This window comes from Mauremys reevesii, linkage group 3 (genome assembly GCF_016161935.1).
Source record: "Mauremys reevesii isolate NIE-2019 linkage group 3, ASM1616193v1, whole genome shotgun sequence".
Classification (NCBI taxonomy): Eukaryota; Metazoa; Chordata; order Testudines; family Geoemydidae; genus Mauremys; species Mauremys reevesii.
In genome coordinates, this window is record NC_052625.1 from 120,251,496 (window position 1) to 120,269,603 (window position 18,108).

General features: G+C 44.8%; 1 protein-coding gene across 4 annotated transcripts in view; it reads left to right on the top strand.

The window, feature by feature from the left end:
* The first annotated feature begins 4,129 nt into the window (after positions 1–4,129).
* Positions 4,130–18,108, top strand: part of FAM184A (family with sequence similarity 184 member A) — a 168,998-nt gene continuing 155,019 nt past the window's right edge. For 2 of the 4 annotated variants that reach the window (XM_039531008.1, XM_039531009.1), the window contains exon 1: positions 4,130–4,855. In XM_039531008.1, coding sequence (XP_039386942.1) covers positions 4,682–4,855 — 174 coding nt within the window. In that variant the 5' untranslated portion in view covers positions 4,130–4,681. The remainder of the gene's footprint in view (positions 4,856–18,108) is intronic. The other 2 variants (XR_005596365.1, XR_005596366.1) reach the window with 1 other exon arrangement.

Genomic DNA, 18,108 nt, shown 5'->3' on the forward strand with positions numbered 1-18,108 from the left:
AGTGGTTAAACTATGGGTTTCCACCCTTGAGAAAGGTGAAGGAAGCCAGGCCTGTCACCTGAAGGGTGCATTTGAGAGAAATTGCAGTGGGGCCTGAAGTGCAACATGTTCTGTAACAATGACATTGTTAAAGAGATTGAATAGCCCTGGCCCAAAAAAAGATTCTTCTGGACCATTGCTGGAATTTACTCCCTGAGATGATGATTCTCCACTTACTATTACTATTTAAGATTTATGGGTTAGCACGTTTAATCACTTTCACAAGTGCCACATTGATTTTGTTCAATACTACTATTTTAATTAGAATGTTGTGCAATACTCAGACAAATACTGTACCAGACCTAGGTCTGATGGCAGTCCTGTTAATTTTATGAGCTACCCTGTTAACATTTATCAGTAACTCCCCACTTAATGTTCTCTCACTTAACGTTGTTTCAATCTTACATCCCTGCTCAATTACAGAACATGCTCCATTTAAAGTTGTGCAATGCTTCACTATAACATTGTTTGGCTGCCTGCTTTGTCCACAGCTGGCAGCCCTCCATCAGCTACCCTACGCCCTCCCCACAGCGCCTCCCCTGCTGGCCCCAAGGATCAGTGCCTTCCCCCTCCTCCTGCCCGTGGCAATCAGCTGGCTTGTGGCATTTGGGGGAGGGAGGAGCAAGGACTTGGCCCGCGGATTCCCCGTCTCCCAAACACCACAAACCAGCTGATTACCGTGGGCAGGAGGCAAGGGAAGGCTGTGCACCAAGTCCTCGCTCCTCCCCCTTCCTCCTGCCCCCTGAACGTTGCAAGCCAGCTGATTGCCGTGGGCAGGAGGGAGGGGGAGGAGTGAGGACACAGCACGCCTCCCCCCTCCTGCCCATGTCTCCTGCCTGTGGCAATCAGCTGGCTTGTGGTGTTTGGGAGGGAGGGGGAGCCTGCGCGCTGTGTCCTCGCTCCTCCCCCCTCCCTCCTGAATGCTGCAAGCCAGCTGATTACCGTGGGGAGTGGGGAGGAGCGAGGTCACTACGTGCGGAGTAAAAGGGAGGGGGAAGAAGAGGCAGGTTAAGGGTTGGGAGCTTGGGGGAAGGGTGTGTGTGAGTGGGACAAGGGTTGAGCCCCCTGCCCCTTGTGCTTGTAGAGTAGGAGAAGTTGCTGCTGCTGCGCAACATGCTTCTCCTAGCCTACAGCACCTTCAGCCTCCTTGCCTGCCTCATTGTCTCCAGTGCCAGTGGGCTGTGCCTATGTGGGGTAAGGCGGGGGCATCTCCCAACTACAGCACTGTACTGTATGGCAAAAAAAAATTTCCCTGGAACCTAACCCCCCCCCCCCATTTACTTTCATTCTTCTGGGGGAAATTGGATTCACTTAACATCATTTCACTTAAAGTTGCATTTTTCAGGAACATAACTGCAATGTTAAGTGAGGAGTTACTGTAGTAAGAGGCCTGGTCCACACTAGGACTTTAATTCGAATTTAGCAGCGTTAATTCGAATTAACCGTGCACCCGTCCACACCACGAAGCTATTTAATTCGACATAGAGGGCTCTTTAGTTCGACTTCTGTACTCCTCCCCGACGAGGGGAGTAGCGCTAAATTCAACATGGCCATGTCAAATTAGGCTATGTGTGGACGGAAATCAACCTTAGTAGCTCCGGGAGCTATCCCACAGTGCACCACTCTGTTGACGCTCTGGACAGCAGTCCGAGCTTGGATGCTCTGACCAGCCACACAGGAAATGCCCCAGGAGGGAGAACCTCTCTCAGTACCAGCGCTCACACAGCGAACGGGAGGACAGGTGGCGTCAAGAGGACCAGCAGGCGACTCAAACGCTGCTTGGACTAATGAGGGAGCAAACGGACATGCTCCGGCGCCTTGTGGATGTTCTGCAGGACCGCAGGCAGGAGGACAGAGCCCCCCTTCAGTGTATCTGCAACCACCCTCCCCCGCCACAAAGTCCCATACCCCCCTCACCCAAAATAACCAGAAGGAGGGGCGCCAGGGGCCGTGAAAACTGTCACTGCACCCCAGCAGAGTGCTCAAATACCCAAAAGCTCTCATACCCTAAATTTTGAGAAGTCCTTCCCTTCCTGACTCACCCAAGCCCAAATCCCAGTTTCATCCTCTGTCTAGTTAATTATTAAAAATACTTTGCTGTTAATTACTGTTTCCGTCATGTTTTTTTACAGAAGACTGTGTTTGAAGGGGGGTGGGGAAGGGGGTTGGTAATTGCATAGGACGGTCCCCTTTACCAGGGTACAGACACGGGGGCAGGATCAGCAGCAGGTCACACACACAGTGCAGTCAGTAGGCACCCTGGTCAGTATGGGAGGTGGTTTCCAGGTTCTGTGTGGGTGAGGGGGGGACGTGACTTTGTAGCGGGGGAGGGCGGCTACAGATCTTATGCAGCGGTCCTTGTCCTGGACCACAGAGTCACGCAGCAGAGGAATCTATATCCGTCCTCCTCCGCCACAAGGTCACATAGCCCCCGCACACAGAATCCCAAAAAGGAGGGATGGCAGGCTCCGTTGAAACAACCAGTCCGGCACTGCGGACCGCTCTAGGAGCAGGAGCCTGTCATTCCTCGAGTTTAGAGGCGGTCTTTACATCACTGCACACCCTACGCAGCACAGTCTGCGTCCCAGTTTCAACCCTTTAACGCAAAGTCATTAATAAAGAAACGTTTGTTAAGTAACAATGGAACATGTATTTTATTTTTACACGTGTGTTGGAAGTGGGGGAAACGGGGTGAACGGGGTATGTAACTGCAGAGGATAGTCAACAGTAACTGGGTAAAGAAACAGGGGCAGGTTCAGCTTCTCTGTAAAGAAACTGAACAGTCACAGGTCACGCTGCTCGCTGCTCCTTGAAGAGTTCCTTGTCGCTGTCCATGGCGCCTGTATAGGGCTTCATGAGCCAGGGCATTAGCGGGTAGGCTGGGTCCCCGAGGATCACTATAGGCATCTGCACATCCCCAACAGTTATTTTGTGGTCCGGGAAGAAACTACCTTCCTGCAGGTGTCTAAACAGACCACAGTTCCTGAAAACGCGCGTCATGAATCTTGCCTGGCCACCCGACGTTGATGTTGGTAAAATGTCCCTTATGGTCCACCAGTGCTTGCAGAACCATTGAAAAGTAGCCCGATTTCTCAGCAGCTGACTGTGGAAGAGGTGGATGATAAGGTGCGAGGAGGTGAAAACGGCCATAACTGCAGCGGGCTCCATGCTCGCAGTGCTGTGGCGTCCGCGCTGTCACTGACCAGAAAAGTGCACGAACAGATTGCCCCCAGGCGCTTTCGGGGAGGGAGGGCGTGATTGACGGTTCAATGATGTCAGTTACCCAAAACCACCGTCGACACATTTTCCCCCCAGCAGGCATTGGGGGCTCTACCCAGCATTCCAATGGGCAGCGGGGACTGCAGGAACTGTGGGATAGCTTCCCACAGTGCACCGCTTCCGAAGTCGACGCTGGACCCGTTAGTGTGGACTCACAAAGTCGAATTAGTGTCCTTAGTGTGGATACACAAATTCGACTTCGTAAGGTCGATTCCACAAATTCGAATTAAGTTGAATCGAACTACTCTTGTAGTGTAGACATACCCAGAGATTCTCTCCTCTAGCAACCAGTCTGCACCGGTAAGAGGTATAGGACTCTTTACAAGGAAAAAGAACTGGAAAGTTATTTCTAGCTGAAGGCTGGGAGAGCGGAGCCCGGTCCCTGCCTTTGCGTGTTACTGCCCTCTAAAGACCCACACAAGCAGCCCCCCGAAGGAAGAAGGAGGGGCTCTGTGGCCAGCCACCGCTGTAGCTGGGGCAGTTGCAGAACTTTTGATGGCGCAGCGGCAGCACCGCGCAGAACCACGTGCAGCAGCGGGAGGTGAAAAAGAACAACGTGGGATGTGGAAGGGCGCCACCTGCTGCTGGACGGGGCGGGAGCAAGTGAGCGAAGCAGTTGCGGAAGGGGGCGGGGGAGTGGACACGCCAGTTACGCACCTGCTGCTCGGGAACAGCGCCTAGCGCGCGCACCAGCAGCCAGGAAGACTGGAGGGGGGCAGTGGCACAGCACGCGCGCCTGCGGCCCAGCGCATATGCACCTGCTGGGGGGGGATTTTCAGCTGATACGCATGCGCATGGCTCAGGTTGCTTAGGACCTGTGAAGGCTCGGATTGACAGGGCAGCCGGAAGTGACGACGTTGCTCAGCGTAAACAGTTCAGCCGGAGCCTGGTAACCGAGTGGCGGCTGCAGCAACAGTCACCGGCTCCTCCGTGCGGCCGGGCGGGGCGAAGCGGCAGCTCTGCCTGGGCTGGGCGAGCCACGGCCGGGGACCCCCCCCCGCTGCCGGGGGTAGCGCTGTCAGGGGGCCTTGCAGCTGCCGCCCTGGCACGGGGCGAGGGAAGCGGCTGCGTCCCCGCTTGCTGCCCCGCCGCGAGCAGGGGGCGGCACTGGTCGCTGGTGCGCAGAGTCTCCCCCGCCCTGGCGGGAGGGGGACGCGTCCCTGCCTTCACCCGCACCTAGCGGCGGGGGCGGATGGTGTGAGGGAGCCGGGACCGGGGTCACCGCCGCGGGGGGGCTGCCGGAGGACGCTCCGCCAGTGAGCCGGGCAGCGTGTGCGGTCAGGGCGCCGCGGCATCGCCCCGCCACCCCCGGTCGCTTTCCTGGAAAGCGGAGCGGGAGGGGTAGCGGGGTCTCGCTGTGAAGATGGCGACCCCCGGGATGAACTGGCAGCAGCAGCAGCATTACTACGGCGGCGGCGGCGGCTCCTCAGCCAGCGCTGGGAAATTCGCCGCGTCCAGTCCCCAGCCGGGGCTCAGCGTGGAATACAGCCAGGATCTGCACCTCAAAATGAGCAAGAAAATAGCCCAGCTCACCAAGGTAAGCGCCCCCCTCCCCCCAGCTCTCCAACCGTGTCGGGTCTCCTGCTGCGAGCTGCTCTCCGGGTGGAAGGAGGAGATCGCTCAGCGCTCGCTCCTCTCCTACAAGCCACATTCTTCCGCCTGAGAGGGGCAAAACTGGCTTCAGATTCCCATTTAGATGGAGATCTTCCAGTCATTAAAATCTGGCGGATTAGTCCATTTTAAAAGCTGCATGTGGATTGGCTGTGCTGCCCCTATTGCAGTGATACCTCAGTTCCCCAGGGTAGAATCCACAACGTGTTTTTCACCGAATATATAATGGTATTCATGCCGGTTTTGACGTCTGTTGATGGTGAAATCCTAAAGCAAAGGATCACAGTCAGCGAGACAAATAGTTTCAGTTACAAAACATGACATTAAAAATGCGTTGGAAAGCTATAAAGTGAGTCCATTTAACTGTGCTTGTTTACATAGTTTTTCCTGTATAACGGTCTGGGTTTAGGGAAACTGACACTGACTGTATTTTATATTTATACTCTAAAATGTTTAGGTAGTTTTTTTTGAACTTCATTTACATAAGAGGTGAACAAGCCTTTCTAGGTGATTTTAAAAAAGTAAACTTGGCAGCAGAGCAGCTTTATTCTCTATTAAGAACTTATTTTTAATATCCCAGTAGGTTATTTTGAGTGTCCCTTGACTATGAATTAACTTGGGGGGGAGGGGGAAATATCAGTTTTGTCTCACTGATTTAACAGCCTTCTTGACAGGATCCTAAGCCCTGTAAGATGATACTGTACATACATTTTGTTAAAAGCTGATGTTTTAAAGGAACATTGTCAAGATTAGTAGACTAAAGGGTGACAGACTCTACTGTAGTTGTGATTTGCATATTCAGAATAACTTTTTACAAATACATGATTCAATTCTGTAATTTTCCTTGGTTTGAAAAAGAATCACAATTCATAAATCACACAAACAGCTTTGCATGAGGGAAATACACAGTGTGTGTTGGAGGGTAAGTAATTGGTAATGAGCCATTTCAAACTTCATATAGCTTATATTTAAACAAGAAGTTAAAAAAAAAACCCATAAATAATAGTATCCTTCAAATATCTGCTAAACTGGAGGAAGTTCAGTTTCATCTCAGTTCAGCTTGTTTGAACAGAAATAGAGAGTTTTTTGGTAGGAAGTTTATGGTGGTCATGCAGGCCATACCAAATTGTCTGTGTATCTAGTTTTTGAATGAAATAAAGGCAAATATTTACCAGAGTCAGTTAATGTAGACCGTGAAAACCAATTATTTTGACAAGTCAGATTTTCTTTCTTTTCTAGTTATTGACCTGATTCTTGCTCACATTGACCTCAGTTAGAGAAGGATCAAAGCCTTACTTAGGAACTTATTTTCACTCTGAGTGAAATACAGTTCAAACCAGTCAAATAACTGCTATAGTTAAGCTTATTTTCTACATCTCTTACTTAAAACTTGAATTGTGGTTTAAAACTAAGATAATACAATTAGTAGTTTTTATCTTTTGTCACCATGTATGAAGAGTGTTCGGTGACACTTAAATTGGCTTACAACACTTTTAGGAATTTAAGTTGTGGTATGTATGTGGGACTATTTGTACAGACTAATTCCCATTTGTGTACAATTTTAGGTTTATGTCCTTTTCTTATTTCAGTAGTTTGCATAGCGTTTAATTGTTGTCATCAGAAGCATATTTCATTTCCATATTAAAATAGATGGTCTTTTGAGTTCCATGTCATTGAACATATGCTATACATTCTGAGGTACTCAAAGCATTAAAGTAGCTCTGCATTCAGGGATTTTATGCAGGTAAATATTCAGAAATGCGGTGTATTGTAGTCTTATCCTTAATGTCTTCAGTACAGTAGTTATCAAAACTAATGCTTCAGTTTATTTTAAGGCTTATGTTGCTATAAGATGAACCCAATAATACATTATATATGGAGTCTTCTTATTTCCAAGGATCCCAGAACATTTTATAAAGCTAAGTACAGTACGTGGGTCACCCTTCAGATTGTGTATTTGAAAAAGATTGGTTTAATTTACAGGTTAATGGCTTGTCTATACAGAGAATTTGTCCATGGCAAATTGGGGTTCAAATCTGCAGACTGACTTGCCTTGCCCTGACCATGTGGATGGACCCTGCTTTTGTACACTAAAAGTTCAGAGTGCAGAACTTTTAGTGCACAGTAGCAGGATCCACATAGCTTTGTAGTGTGCGGCAAGCTATTGCGCTATAGGTTTACGTGGTGTAAACCAACTTGCCAAGTACTCTCTGTATAGGCAAACCCAACAGCCCCGGTCCTGCAAAGATTTATGTGTGTGAACCTTTACAGGGTCAGTAAAAGCAGCAAAGAATCCTGTTGCACCTTATAGACTTAACAGACGTTTTGCAGCATGAGCTTTCGTGGGTGAATACCCACTTCGTCGGATGCAAGTCCCTTTTTCTGCGAGTCCCTTGCATCCGACGAAGTGGGTATTCACCCACAAAAGCTCATGCTGCAAAACGTCTGTTAGTCTATAAGGTGCCACAGGATTCTTTGCTGCTTTTACAGATCCAGACTAACACGGCTACCCCTCTGATACTTTACAGGGTCAGTGTTCATATTTGTTTCCTGACAATACTGTGAGGTTTTACTGGCCTTTTTTGCAGGGGAGTGAGTTATAGAGTAGAGGAACTCACAGAAATTGACTTGTCACTGGAGTAAACCAGGAGGGCTCAAGGCTAGAGTACCTCTGCCTCACTGCTGGTGCGATAATGTAAGAGCTGTGATCAGTTTCTTAGGTAGCAAGGTTCCACATCTTTTAGGGCTGTAGGTCAAAAACACCTTAAACTCCATCCATAAGCTTCTTGGCAATCAGTGCAAACTAGGGAACACTGAGATTATTTGTAGTAGTATTTCAGCACCTAGGAGCTCCAGGTATGGATCAAGACCCCATTACGCTAGGTGCTATACATCCACAAAACAGACTGTCCCTGCCCCAAAGAGCTTATAATTTAAGTAGTTTTCTGTAAGGTGAAAAGACATATTGAACTGTTGTTCAGCTTGCATCTGAGAATATGCAGACATGTTTGTACATGCTCGAAGAATTAAAGAAAGGTCCAAGTGACCTTTAAAATTATAACTTCAAGACAGAGCCAGAAAATCATCTTAAATTGTAATCCAGGTGTTCAGGCAGTTTTTAGGGCTAGGACTGCCATGTATACATCAGTACAGGATAACAGTAACTTTTTTTTTTTTTAATTCAGCCTGTTCCAAGGAATACTTTTTTATTTCTCTCCACAGCAAGCAGTGAATTCATACTGCTTTGATATTCAGGCATGCAGTTGGTCAAATGTACATATGCAATCACATATAATCACAGATTATTTCTTGATGTCATGCTTTAATTTTGTTGTCAGATACTATTTTATCTTCTAAACTGGTACACAGATCTTTTGAAGTGCCTAGAAATAAGGAGCTTAAGCCAAATAGGAAGGACTAAAATTGCTTCAGCCACAGTTTACCACAAATCTGCATGATGTGGGAAAAGATTTTTTTTTAAGAGTTGCATTTGTTACTACTATCTGACTTGTGTTTTCCCCTTACGTATTTTTGATATTAAGTATTTCAGAATTTTCAAGATATTGGTACGCTAAATTAGGTACTTTTTGAAGACGTTAGCTTTCTCGAAGTGTAGGATTTTGCAGGGGCAGAACTAGAACCTGGGTCTGTGGGATGGCTCACACCTCCATACTGCTGCCATGCAGCCATGGAAGGGCCACATGCATTACCACATAGACCCTATGGAGATAAGCATCACAGGTAGTACTGTCTCAGAAGGTCGGACTCACAATTTCAGTCATGGCCCCTGATTGGTCCCTGCACCCCAGTTAAGCTCAGGAAGTTTCCAGGATATGTCAGTGCAATGAGGTAGACCCCCCCGCCCCGCCCACATCTTGGCTTACTTTTTGACTTCTGACCCCAGCTCAGACCCTTGGCTTCAGTATTTGGAGTCTGACTCCTGCTTTGCCCCATGACTTTGGTACTTGAATTCTGACTGCAGACCCTGGCTTTGCTGCTTGGATCTCACTCCCTATTATTGGTATTAGGACCTTGATCCCAGGCCCTAAAATCAGACTTCTGCTTTTGGTTTCCTGCCCCTTTTGGCACCAGCCCTGATCACTAGGCCTGACTGCCCTAGCCCTGGTCTTGACACTAAGCAGCTTCAAAAGTGCCTAAAAGTGACCTAGAACCTAAAGATGATATTCTTAATGCAATGTATTAGTATTTTATTTTTATGTGTTTTTTGTCTCAGGATCAGGGCCCTGTTGTGATAGGCCTTCTATAGAGACATAGAAGGAAATGGTTCCTCCCTTGAGGAGCCTGCAGTATAAGAATTGAGTAGTTCTGAATAAAGACTTCTGTTAGTGGATTACTGTGTCAGTTGCTTCTTCTCTTTCTCTGGATTTTTTTTACCGCATCATCAGAGTCCTTCCTTCAAATGCTTTAACACATGAAGCAGGAATCTCGAAGATCTTGAGTTTATATTTACCTTATGAATTACATGTATCCCTGTGGAGAAAATATTTTCATCCTTCACTATTATGGTTGGAGCTACAAACTGCATTAGGACAAAAACAAAATCCAAATAATTAGCATTAGCTTAGTCACAGGTAGTTTAGTCTGCTGAAACAAGTAGGAAGCATTACTTTTGTGATTTTTGTTGTTGTTGATGGAGTGGGTAAGTGGAGAGAATTTAGATATTGGTATCCTGATCATTCTCTCCTCAGACCAGTATTTAAATGGTTAGCTTTCTTTGACCTAATAAAACTGTTAACTTCAGCACTAAAGTTGTTTTTAAAACATGTTAATCTTTAAGAGTGTCTGGAAGGAAGCTGGATTAGAAATGAACAATAAAGAAAACCGTGGGTTCATAAAGAGGTGATCTTAATATTTGTTTCACATTAGTAAGTTCTTGTAAAGCAACATACGGGTAGAGATTCCTATTGGTCACTCTTTTTTATGTGTGGAATTCCTATTGAAGTTAGTGATTTTTTGCTGAGAGAGAATGGCAGGCTTTGGTCCAAACATTTCCACATAGATATGGTGGAAGTTTTTGCCTTTAACCAGTGGTTCATTGCAGATGTCTTATGCTCAGTGAAGTTATTTGGAAATAAAACTTGACTATCAGTGGAACCCTTTCAAATCATGAGACTTGACTCTTAGTTTCTGGTAGCTGTAACTTAAATTGTATGCTATATAAACAATGACAGAACAGGGCATTGTTAAAAGGGAGGTTAGTCTCTGCAGTGGCCTTTATGAAACATACATTTCATATTCCAAGATTGAAGTTAGAAACTTTAGACTCTACCCAGAAGCAGTCTCTAGTTTCTATGACCTTTCCTTTTGTACCTGTCCTTCTGAAAGGTCAAAAGACTGCCTGAATGAAATAATAAATTCTGATTTCTGTCTGTGATTCCAAGTGTGTCAAATGCTTCTTCCCTACCCCTTAAGTTAATGCATTAAGAATTTAAATATTTAATCATTAGGAAAGCTTTTCTCTTAGCTGTACAACAAGCGTAAGTATGAGAAAGGACATGTAATAATGAAACAGCTATGTTAATTCTGAAAATGCTGTTCTGTGACTCTCTAGATTTATTTATTCATTTATTTATTACAAAGATAATACTGGACTTCTGCTTAGTATAACACTGATCTCTAAACATTTCTGGAAGTGCTGTGCTGTAGGGTAAACTATAAATGCCCCAATGTGATAGATTGGTAGGATATACCCAGTTGCTGTATAGGGCGTGCGCGCACACACGCACGCGTCTCAGAGCCCTGGTCAACTGACTCTACCTGCAGAGCTAAAGAGAGATGTGTAAATGTTGCGACTTGGGCTGGAGCCCAAGCTGTGAAACCCAGCAAGGAGAGAGGGTCTTAGAGCCCAGTCTGTAGCCCAAGCCTGAATGTCTACACTGCTATTTTTAGCCCCACAGTGTGAGCCTGAGTCAGTTGACCCCAGGTCTGAAACTTGCTTTCGTGGATCTTTTTTTGGTGTGTAGATGTACCTATAGTGTCTCTGTTCAGCTCCAGTGAGACTCCATATGGGTTATGTGCCCAGGGCTGGACCTTCAATTCTGGTTAGATATTGACAAACTGGAGGGAGCTCAAACATATAGAAAAATGCTAAGAGCTATAGGGGTTGAGTGAGTAGCGTTGCCCAGTAGATAGGTCTCCAGAATCCAGTTTCCAGAGTTCTGTTCTCAGTTCTGCCACAGACCTGCTTGAATTTTGCCAACTCACTTCACTTTTCTGTCTTTTTTTTTTCTCTCCTCCCACCCTTTTCCTGTCTTGTTTATTTAGATGGCAATTTTGGGGGCCGGGACTCACTCACCATCTACTGTACAGTTCCTAGCACAATGGGGCCCTGATATCTCTGGGGGCTCTAGGCATTAACAGTATGTGTAAACCATGTCATATCCTTCCTAATGAAACAGACAATCCACACAGAAGGCTTAAACTGGTGAAGGGAATAGCTCTCCATTTACTACCACTGTACAGGATGCTTTCTTGTGAGAGTAGATGCCTCATGGTCAAAGCTACCATCCCCCACCTTGTCAGATCATACTCAATACTTGCAAAGTAGCTTAATTGTCAAACTATTATATATTACCAGTACCAATTCTATTCTACTTTGACTCTGTTTGCAATAATAGCAAGCATTGTTGTCTCATTCCCTTCCTTCAGTCAAGGAACTAAGACCTACTGAAAGCCTGCTCATATAGGACTAAAAGAGAAACCTCTACTCCTTGCAATGGGGGAGGAATGGGAAACCTCCAGACTAGTGTTGTCTTACTTAGAAATATCTTACAGAATTCTCAGATTGCTGTATTGTTCAAATTACTGTTTTTTGTTAACTACCATCCCACTGTAGTTTGTCTTTTAATAGTGTTTTATAAGAAAATGTTTTAAATCATTTTGAACTTTTTAAACAAACTTATGTCTACACACTAATGTGCATTTTAAAATAGCAGTTGTTCAGCATTCCAATATAATCCTAGAATTGCAAGTGTAGGACAAAAATTTGGAGGATAGGAATTCATAAGAGAACAGATTTGAACATCAATACCACATGGATAAGTCTTGAATAATAAAATGGGAGACTTTAAATGATTTGATACTATTGCAAAAAGGGCAGTGTTAGTGTCTTTGTGTTCTTGAACACTAAATAGTGAACATATTAAAGATTTCCCTGCAGTGTGTGGTGTTTGACTTTTTTTTTTTTTTTAAATCAGAATTTTCCAAGATATGGTGCATACTCTTATGAGGGGTGTGAAGGACTAGTGAGGTGTGTCCATGCCCACCTGCCTGCCCCTCTCACAAATGTTCTCCAGAGTCTCAGCTTTCCTTTTTTCAAGTTGATGTGTAGCTGTTATGGTTGTGAAGAAAATATTTAAAATTTGACCCAGGGTAAACAATTCACTAATGTTTAATCTGAGTTTGCAGAGAGCCTGAAATACACCTCTACCCCAATATAACGCTGTCCTTGGGAGCCAAAAAATCTTACCGCGTTATAGGTGAAACTGCGTTATATCGAACTTGCTTTGATACGCTGGAGTGTGCAGCGCCCCCACCCCCACCCCGGAGCGTTGCTTTACCGTGTTATATTGGGGTAGAGGTGTAATATCTCTGAAATGTGAAGTATCCCATTCATTTCAATGAAAGTTAACTCGGACACCAATAAACTTTAAATTTCAGCTTCAACTGTTTCTTTCATCAAAAAACATCAGAAAGATCTCTGGAAGATGTACACAATTCTGCACTGCATGATTACTCATTTTGGTTCCACACTTATGAGGAGGAGGCGACAGGTCCTGCCACCATCTTTTGAACACATGCAGTATGCCAGCCCAAAATTTCATAGCAGGGCCATTTAGCATGTTGATGTCTTAGATATTGCCATCCTAGTAATGCTATTTTGATGGTTTAAAAAATAATATTGAAAATTAATGTTTTTACTTTTAGATAATGAAATAACTTGTTCAGACATTTTGATACCTAAGATTGAATGCCATTTCCTAAAATACAACTAAATTTCACTTTATTGAACTGTAACACACAGTGTTGAAAAGAGGCATGGGTTAATTTCTGGGGACTCAACTTTCAAAAGTTTTGGCTATTCTGCTCTATAATATATGTAATGATGACAATTTCATTGTAATATACTGAATAAATCATTCTATTTTCTTTCTATTGTGCATTAAAGCCTTTTTTAAAAAGGAGAAATCTTTTGTTAAGAGATGTGCTTGGTCTTTCTAGGGTATAGATATAGCATTTCTTATCTTAGGCCTGGTCTACACAATGGGGGTAAGTTGGCATAAGTTACGCAACTCCAGCTACGTGAATAACATAGCTGGAGTTGATGTAGCTTAGGTCGACTTACTGTGGTGTCAACATTGCACTGGGTCAACAGGAGAAATTCTCCCGTCGACTTACCTTATGCTTCCGGTTCCAGTGGAGTACAGGAGTTGGTGGGAGAGTGATCTGCAGTCAATGTAGCAGGTCTTCACTAGAGCCACTAAATCAACCCCCGGTACATCGATCGCCACAGCGTGAATCGTTGGTAAGTGTAGACATACCTTTAGCCTGGTCTACGCTACACAGTGTACAACATTAGTCTTGTCCCACTGATGTAAGTGTCCTACATTGACGACATAATTCCACCTCCACGAGAGGCGTAGCACTTACGTCGGTGTAGTTAGGTGACTCAGTGTCTGTGTAGATGCTGCTTTACTTACTTCGGCTGTTGGCTGTCATGTCAATTTCATGGCTTTAGCTCAGCTGCCCCCAGCTCCCCACTCCCAGCTGGGTTGCTGCCCACAGGCTCCCCACTCGTCGCTCAGGGAGGTGAGACGCCCAGGCTGTTGGCCCCCTGCTCCTGGCTGTCAGCTTCCCACACTGCCCCTCTTCAGTTGGTTGAAGCGCTCCTTGTGAGTAGTAGCAACAGAAGGAGGTTAGTGTGGACATCAGTCACCAGAGTAACTACTGTAAGTAGGTAGACTTAGGGCTGTAGTGTAGACATGATCTTAGTATCTTACCTTCTTGACAATCTTAACTTTAGGTTCTCTTTATTTTAAATTTCCTTGATGATTTGGGGGGGCGGGGCGGGAGAGAGAGCGTGTGTGTGTATTACAAAATAATGTAGGCAAGGTAAGATATATTGTCTTCATTGAACTATTTTGAAGTAAGGTGTGTAATGGGATGCTTGGTTACAGCCTTACTTACATAATTGCTGGTGAAGGTCTAACAAAGTCCATAATTTTGCCTCTGTACTGCTTGAAACAAGCCAATAAAGGAGCATCAAAAAACCTACTGGATAGAAAAATAAGCGACTTGACACTAGGTAGCTAAAACAACATGATGTTTCTAATGAGAGTCAAACAACTCTTCTGTTGGTGGCTGATAATTCACTTTGAGGAGTGACCAAACAGGTGTTTATGCTTTCTAAATGCCTTGCAAAGTAAATTACTGTCAGTTCTGAAGTCAAATTGGGCATGGATCCTGAGCTACCTTCACACTTCTCCCTGCTCACTGGAAGGACAGCGTGGAGAAACATACATTATTGCTCGGTTTCAGAGCGGTAGCCCTGTTAATCTGTATCAGCAAAAACAACGAGGAGTATGGGTAGAGAGAATTGCAGCCTTTGGAGCTTTCATAAGATGTGCAATCAGAAGAATGGCAAATGTAGAAATTAATTATTGAAAAAGATCTGTTTCAGAATTATAGCTAACCTTTGATTGCACTGCTGTGCTGGCTCAGTCTAACGCTAACTGATGTGGATTTGCCTCTTTTAATTAACTAGTATTCATAGAGAGGGAACCCATGTTTTAATATGCAACATCAGAGGAATCTGTCAATGTGGATTTAGTATGCCTTTTTGAACTGTAGAGACTCTTTTATTTAGTTCATGTGGGAGAACATACAAAGCAGAGGTGATGCATATTGCAAGGTGTTCAGTTTTGTCCATCAAACTGGCTTCTTAGTTTGGCAACTTTAAAATCCCTAGAGCCTCATCAAATTAAAGAGAGATTTGTTATGACAGCTGGATGTAATAGCCAGAAGGTGGTCATAAGTCTTGAACGTCACATTGTGGGCACAATTTCACAATACCGATTTATAGAACAGCTTTGTTTTACTTTGGCTGCAGAAGTGGTGATCATCTTAGTCTGGTACTCAAGTATAGCACAGTGCCACTGGACTGGCTGACAGCAGCAGGTATTTAACCAGGACCTCAGGATCTGTAACTCAAAGGCTACAGGAAATAGATAAACCTCAGTGCATGGACTGCCCACTAGAGGGGGACAAGGTATTTATGTGATTGTGGACTACATGATGTAGATAAAATACTTGTTTTCCAGGCTTGATTAAGTCTAGCTAAGTTCCCTTTCCATGACCTCTATAAAGCACGTTCCTCTAGTCCCTACTGCTGCTTGCAATACAGATAGATAATTCTTAATCAAAGCCCCACTTTTATGATCTCTCTGCTATAATAACCAACAGTTCACAAGATAAATCCAAGAACTAGTGGGACTCTCGTCTTGCTTGCCAAATTTACACTCCCATCCTGAAACCCTGCTCTCCTTTACAGTGTTACCCTCTCTGGCCTGGTCTGCACTACAAAGTTAGGTCAGCCTAAGTCAGTTTGTTTTGACATAGTTTTTCATGTGTCTGCACCTAAATTAGACTCCCAGCAATGTAAGCACCCCATTTCATTGATGCAATAACACCAACTGTCTGAATGACACAGCCATTTTTGATTGACTTTCATTGACATGGTGTAAGTGTTACCTGTGTTGACCCTAACAGTTCTCCAGTAGCTGTCCCACAATGCCCTGTCCCCTCTACAGTAGTTCCTTAAGTCGCAGTTTTGAACTCCACTGCCCAGGAATCAAACACTGGAAGCTTGACCCTTTAAAACCTGCAGTATGTTTTTGAAATGCTTTTTCCTGATTGCCCACCTTTGCAAGCATCCGACCACGCTGGTTTCTTGCACAGAGAGCTACTAGATGTGCTGCCTGCCTGCAGAATGAAGGAAGTAATGGATCTCTGCTGGCTGTGGGGAGAAGAGACTGTGTAAGCTCAGCTAAGGAGCAGCTGATGGAATACAGATATCTATGAGCAGATTGCACAGGGGGTGATAAAACTGGGGTACAACAGGGATGAGCAGCAATGCCATGAGAAAGTGAAGGAACTTTGGCAGGCATATCAGAATGCAAGGGAGGGCAACAACAAATCTGGGACTGTCCCCACAGACCTGCTGCTTCTACAACAAACTGCCTGGCATAATTGGCGGGAACCCACCAGGACCCTGAGTGTGATTGTGGCGACTTTGTGAGAGCCTGGCATAGAGTCCCATGCAGTTCACTGTGTGTGTGGGGGGGAGGGGGGCGGGGATTATGGGGAGTAGGAACGGGGATCAGCGGGGGACTTAAACCGTGTGGTGAGCCAGGAGCCATTTGAAACTCCACCGGAGTCAAGCCAGGCCTGCCAGGCAAGCACAGATGAGCCACAGTGACAAAGGTGAAGGGAGTTCAGGTAAGTGTATACATGCATTATTCCTCATAAATATTTCTTACCTTTTTGTTGCCCAAAATCTCCCCTTTTTCCTTCCCTTTCCCCCACCTTTCTTTGCTATTTAGAAATAGCTCCCATCCCATGCATTTAGAGAACAAAGCTATCAACTTTTGACTCCTCATTTTTCAGGTAAAATATTAGAAAACATTAAAAAATAGTATGGCAGTCTGAGTTACGCAGTCTAGATGAAATCACTGTACTGTGCTTGAATGGAAGTAGAAGAAGGAGGCAGAGGTAGCATCTGCTTCTCTTTTCTTTGGCTTGTTGGGCTAGGTGAGGGAATATTCTCTGCATGAAGAGTACTTTGTTTATCTGAACACAAATGTGTCTCTTCTATACTCATGAATTATCTCAACGAAACTCTGCAGTCCTTTCCCAAACATTTTGAGGGTCGGGGCCTTGTTTCTTCCCCTATGGTAGACAATGCCATGTCACTCTGCGATGAATTCCACTGGCACCATTACAATGAACAGGCTAGCCGCTTCTCTTGTCCTGGGTGGCCTCAGGAAGCCAGTAGCAGCTGTGTTCTCTGGACCTTTGTCACCTTCAGGTGTGAGATCAGCCAAAACCACCACTGCCTGTGAAAATATTGGCAGTAGTCACAGCACTTTCCTTATAATCATACTCAGTGTCTGTCTTCCTGCAACAATTCCGTTCCACCCTCTCCCTACTCTTTTGAGTTGCAAAGCAGTGCTGTAACAAGGTGCTCCAAAGCTAAAGAGACAACTAGAATTTCTTATTAAAGGCTTATGTAGGAATAATGTAAAGAAGTTTTGAGGCTTTCCATTTCTGTTGACTGTAAAGTTATTGCTATATCTGTCTGTTTTAATCAGCAGCCTCTGCCATGGTGGTCTTGAGATGTGCCCCCTCCATGCTTACTGAATGTCTGACCTTGATCAGGTGAAGAAGGAAGCACACCAGGGAAAAGATGTTTGGCCACAACATCCAGTTCTGTACAGCAGCTTTCAGCCCCTCTAATCCTCATGTTCACGGAATGTCCAAGACTAGGGTGAAATACCAAGACCGGAGAGAGTGTTTACTGCAGGGACAGAGACAAAAGGGCAGAGGTGTATCAGGAAGAGCACCTAGTCATTATGCTTTTGCTCAGGCAACACACAGAGTAGTGCAGTGTTCTGCAATGTGCCCAAAGGCTGCAAATACAGCAGCCTTTTCAATCCCTTTAAAACTCCATGGTTCTGCCCCATGTACCCTCCAACATAACATGAACCTTTACCCCTACCTCTCCATACCAGGGGAAAACAAAGAAGAACCATGACTTCTGTTACTCTGACCTGTGATAACCACAGAATCAGCCACCAACCAGTGTTTTGTAACATGAATGAAATGCCGTAATGTTTTTAATATGTAAATGTTTTTACTTGATTTTTACAGTGCTGCTCAAATCTTTTTATACATGTATTTTCACTTTAACTTTATTCCCTGTTTGCAAGCAGAGTTCTATTTTTTTGAAACTCCACAGTTTATTAGTTTACACCAAGTATAAATGTCATGTTATAAAATTCTTAATGGGAGTCAGTAACCCCCCCATATTTAAGTTCTGTGCACAAGGAGGCACACTAATTCACAGAAGCATCATACAACACTGTTATAGTTAATGGTTAA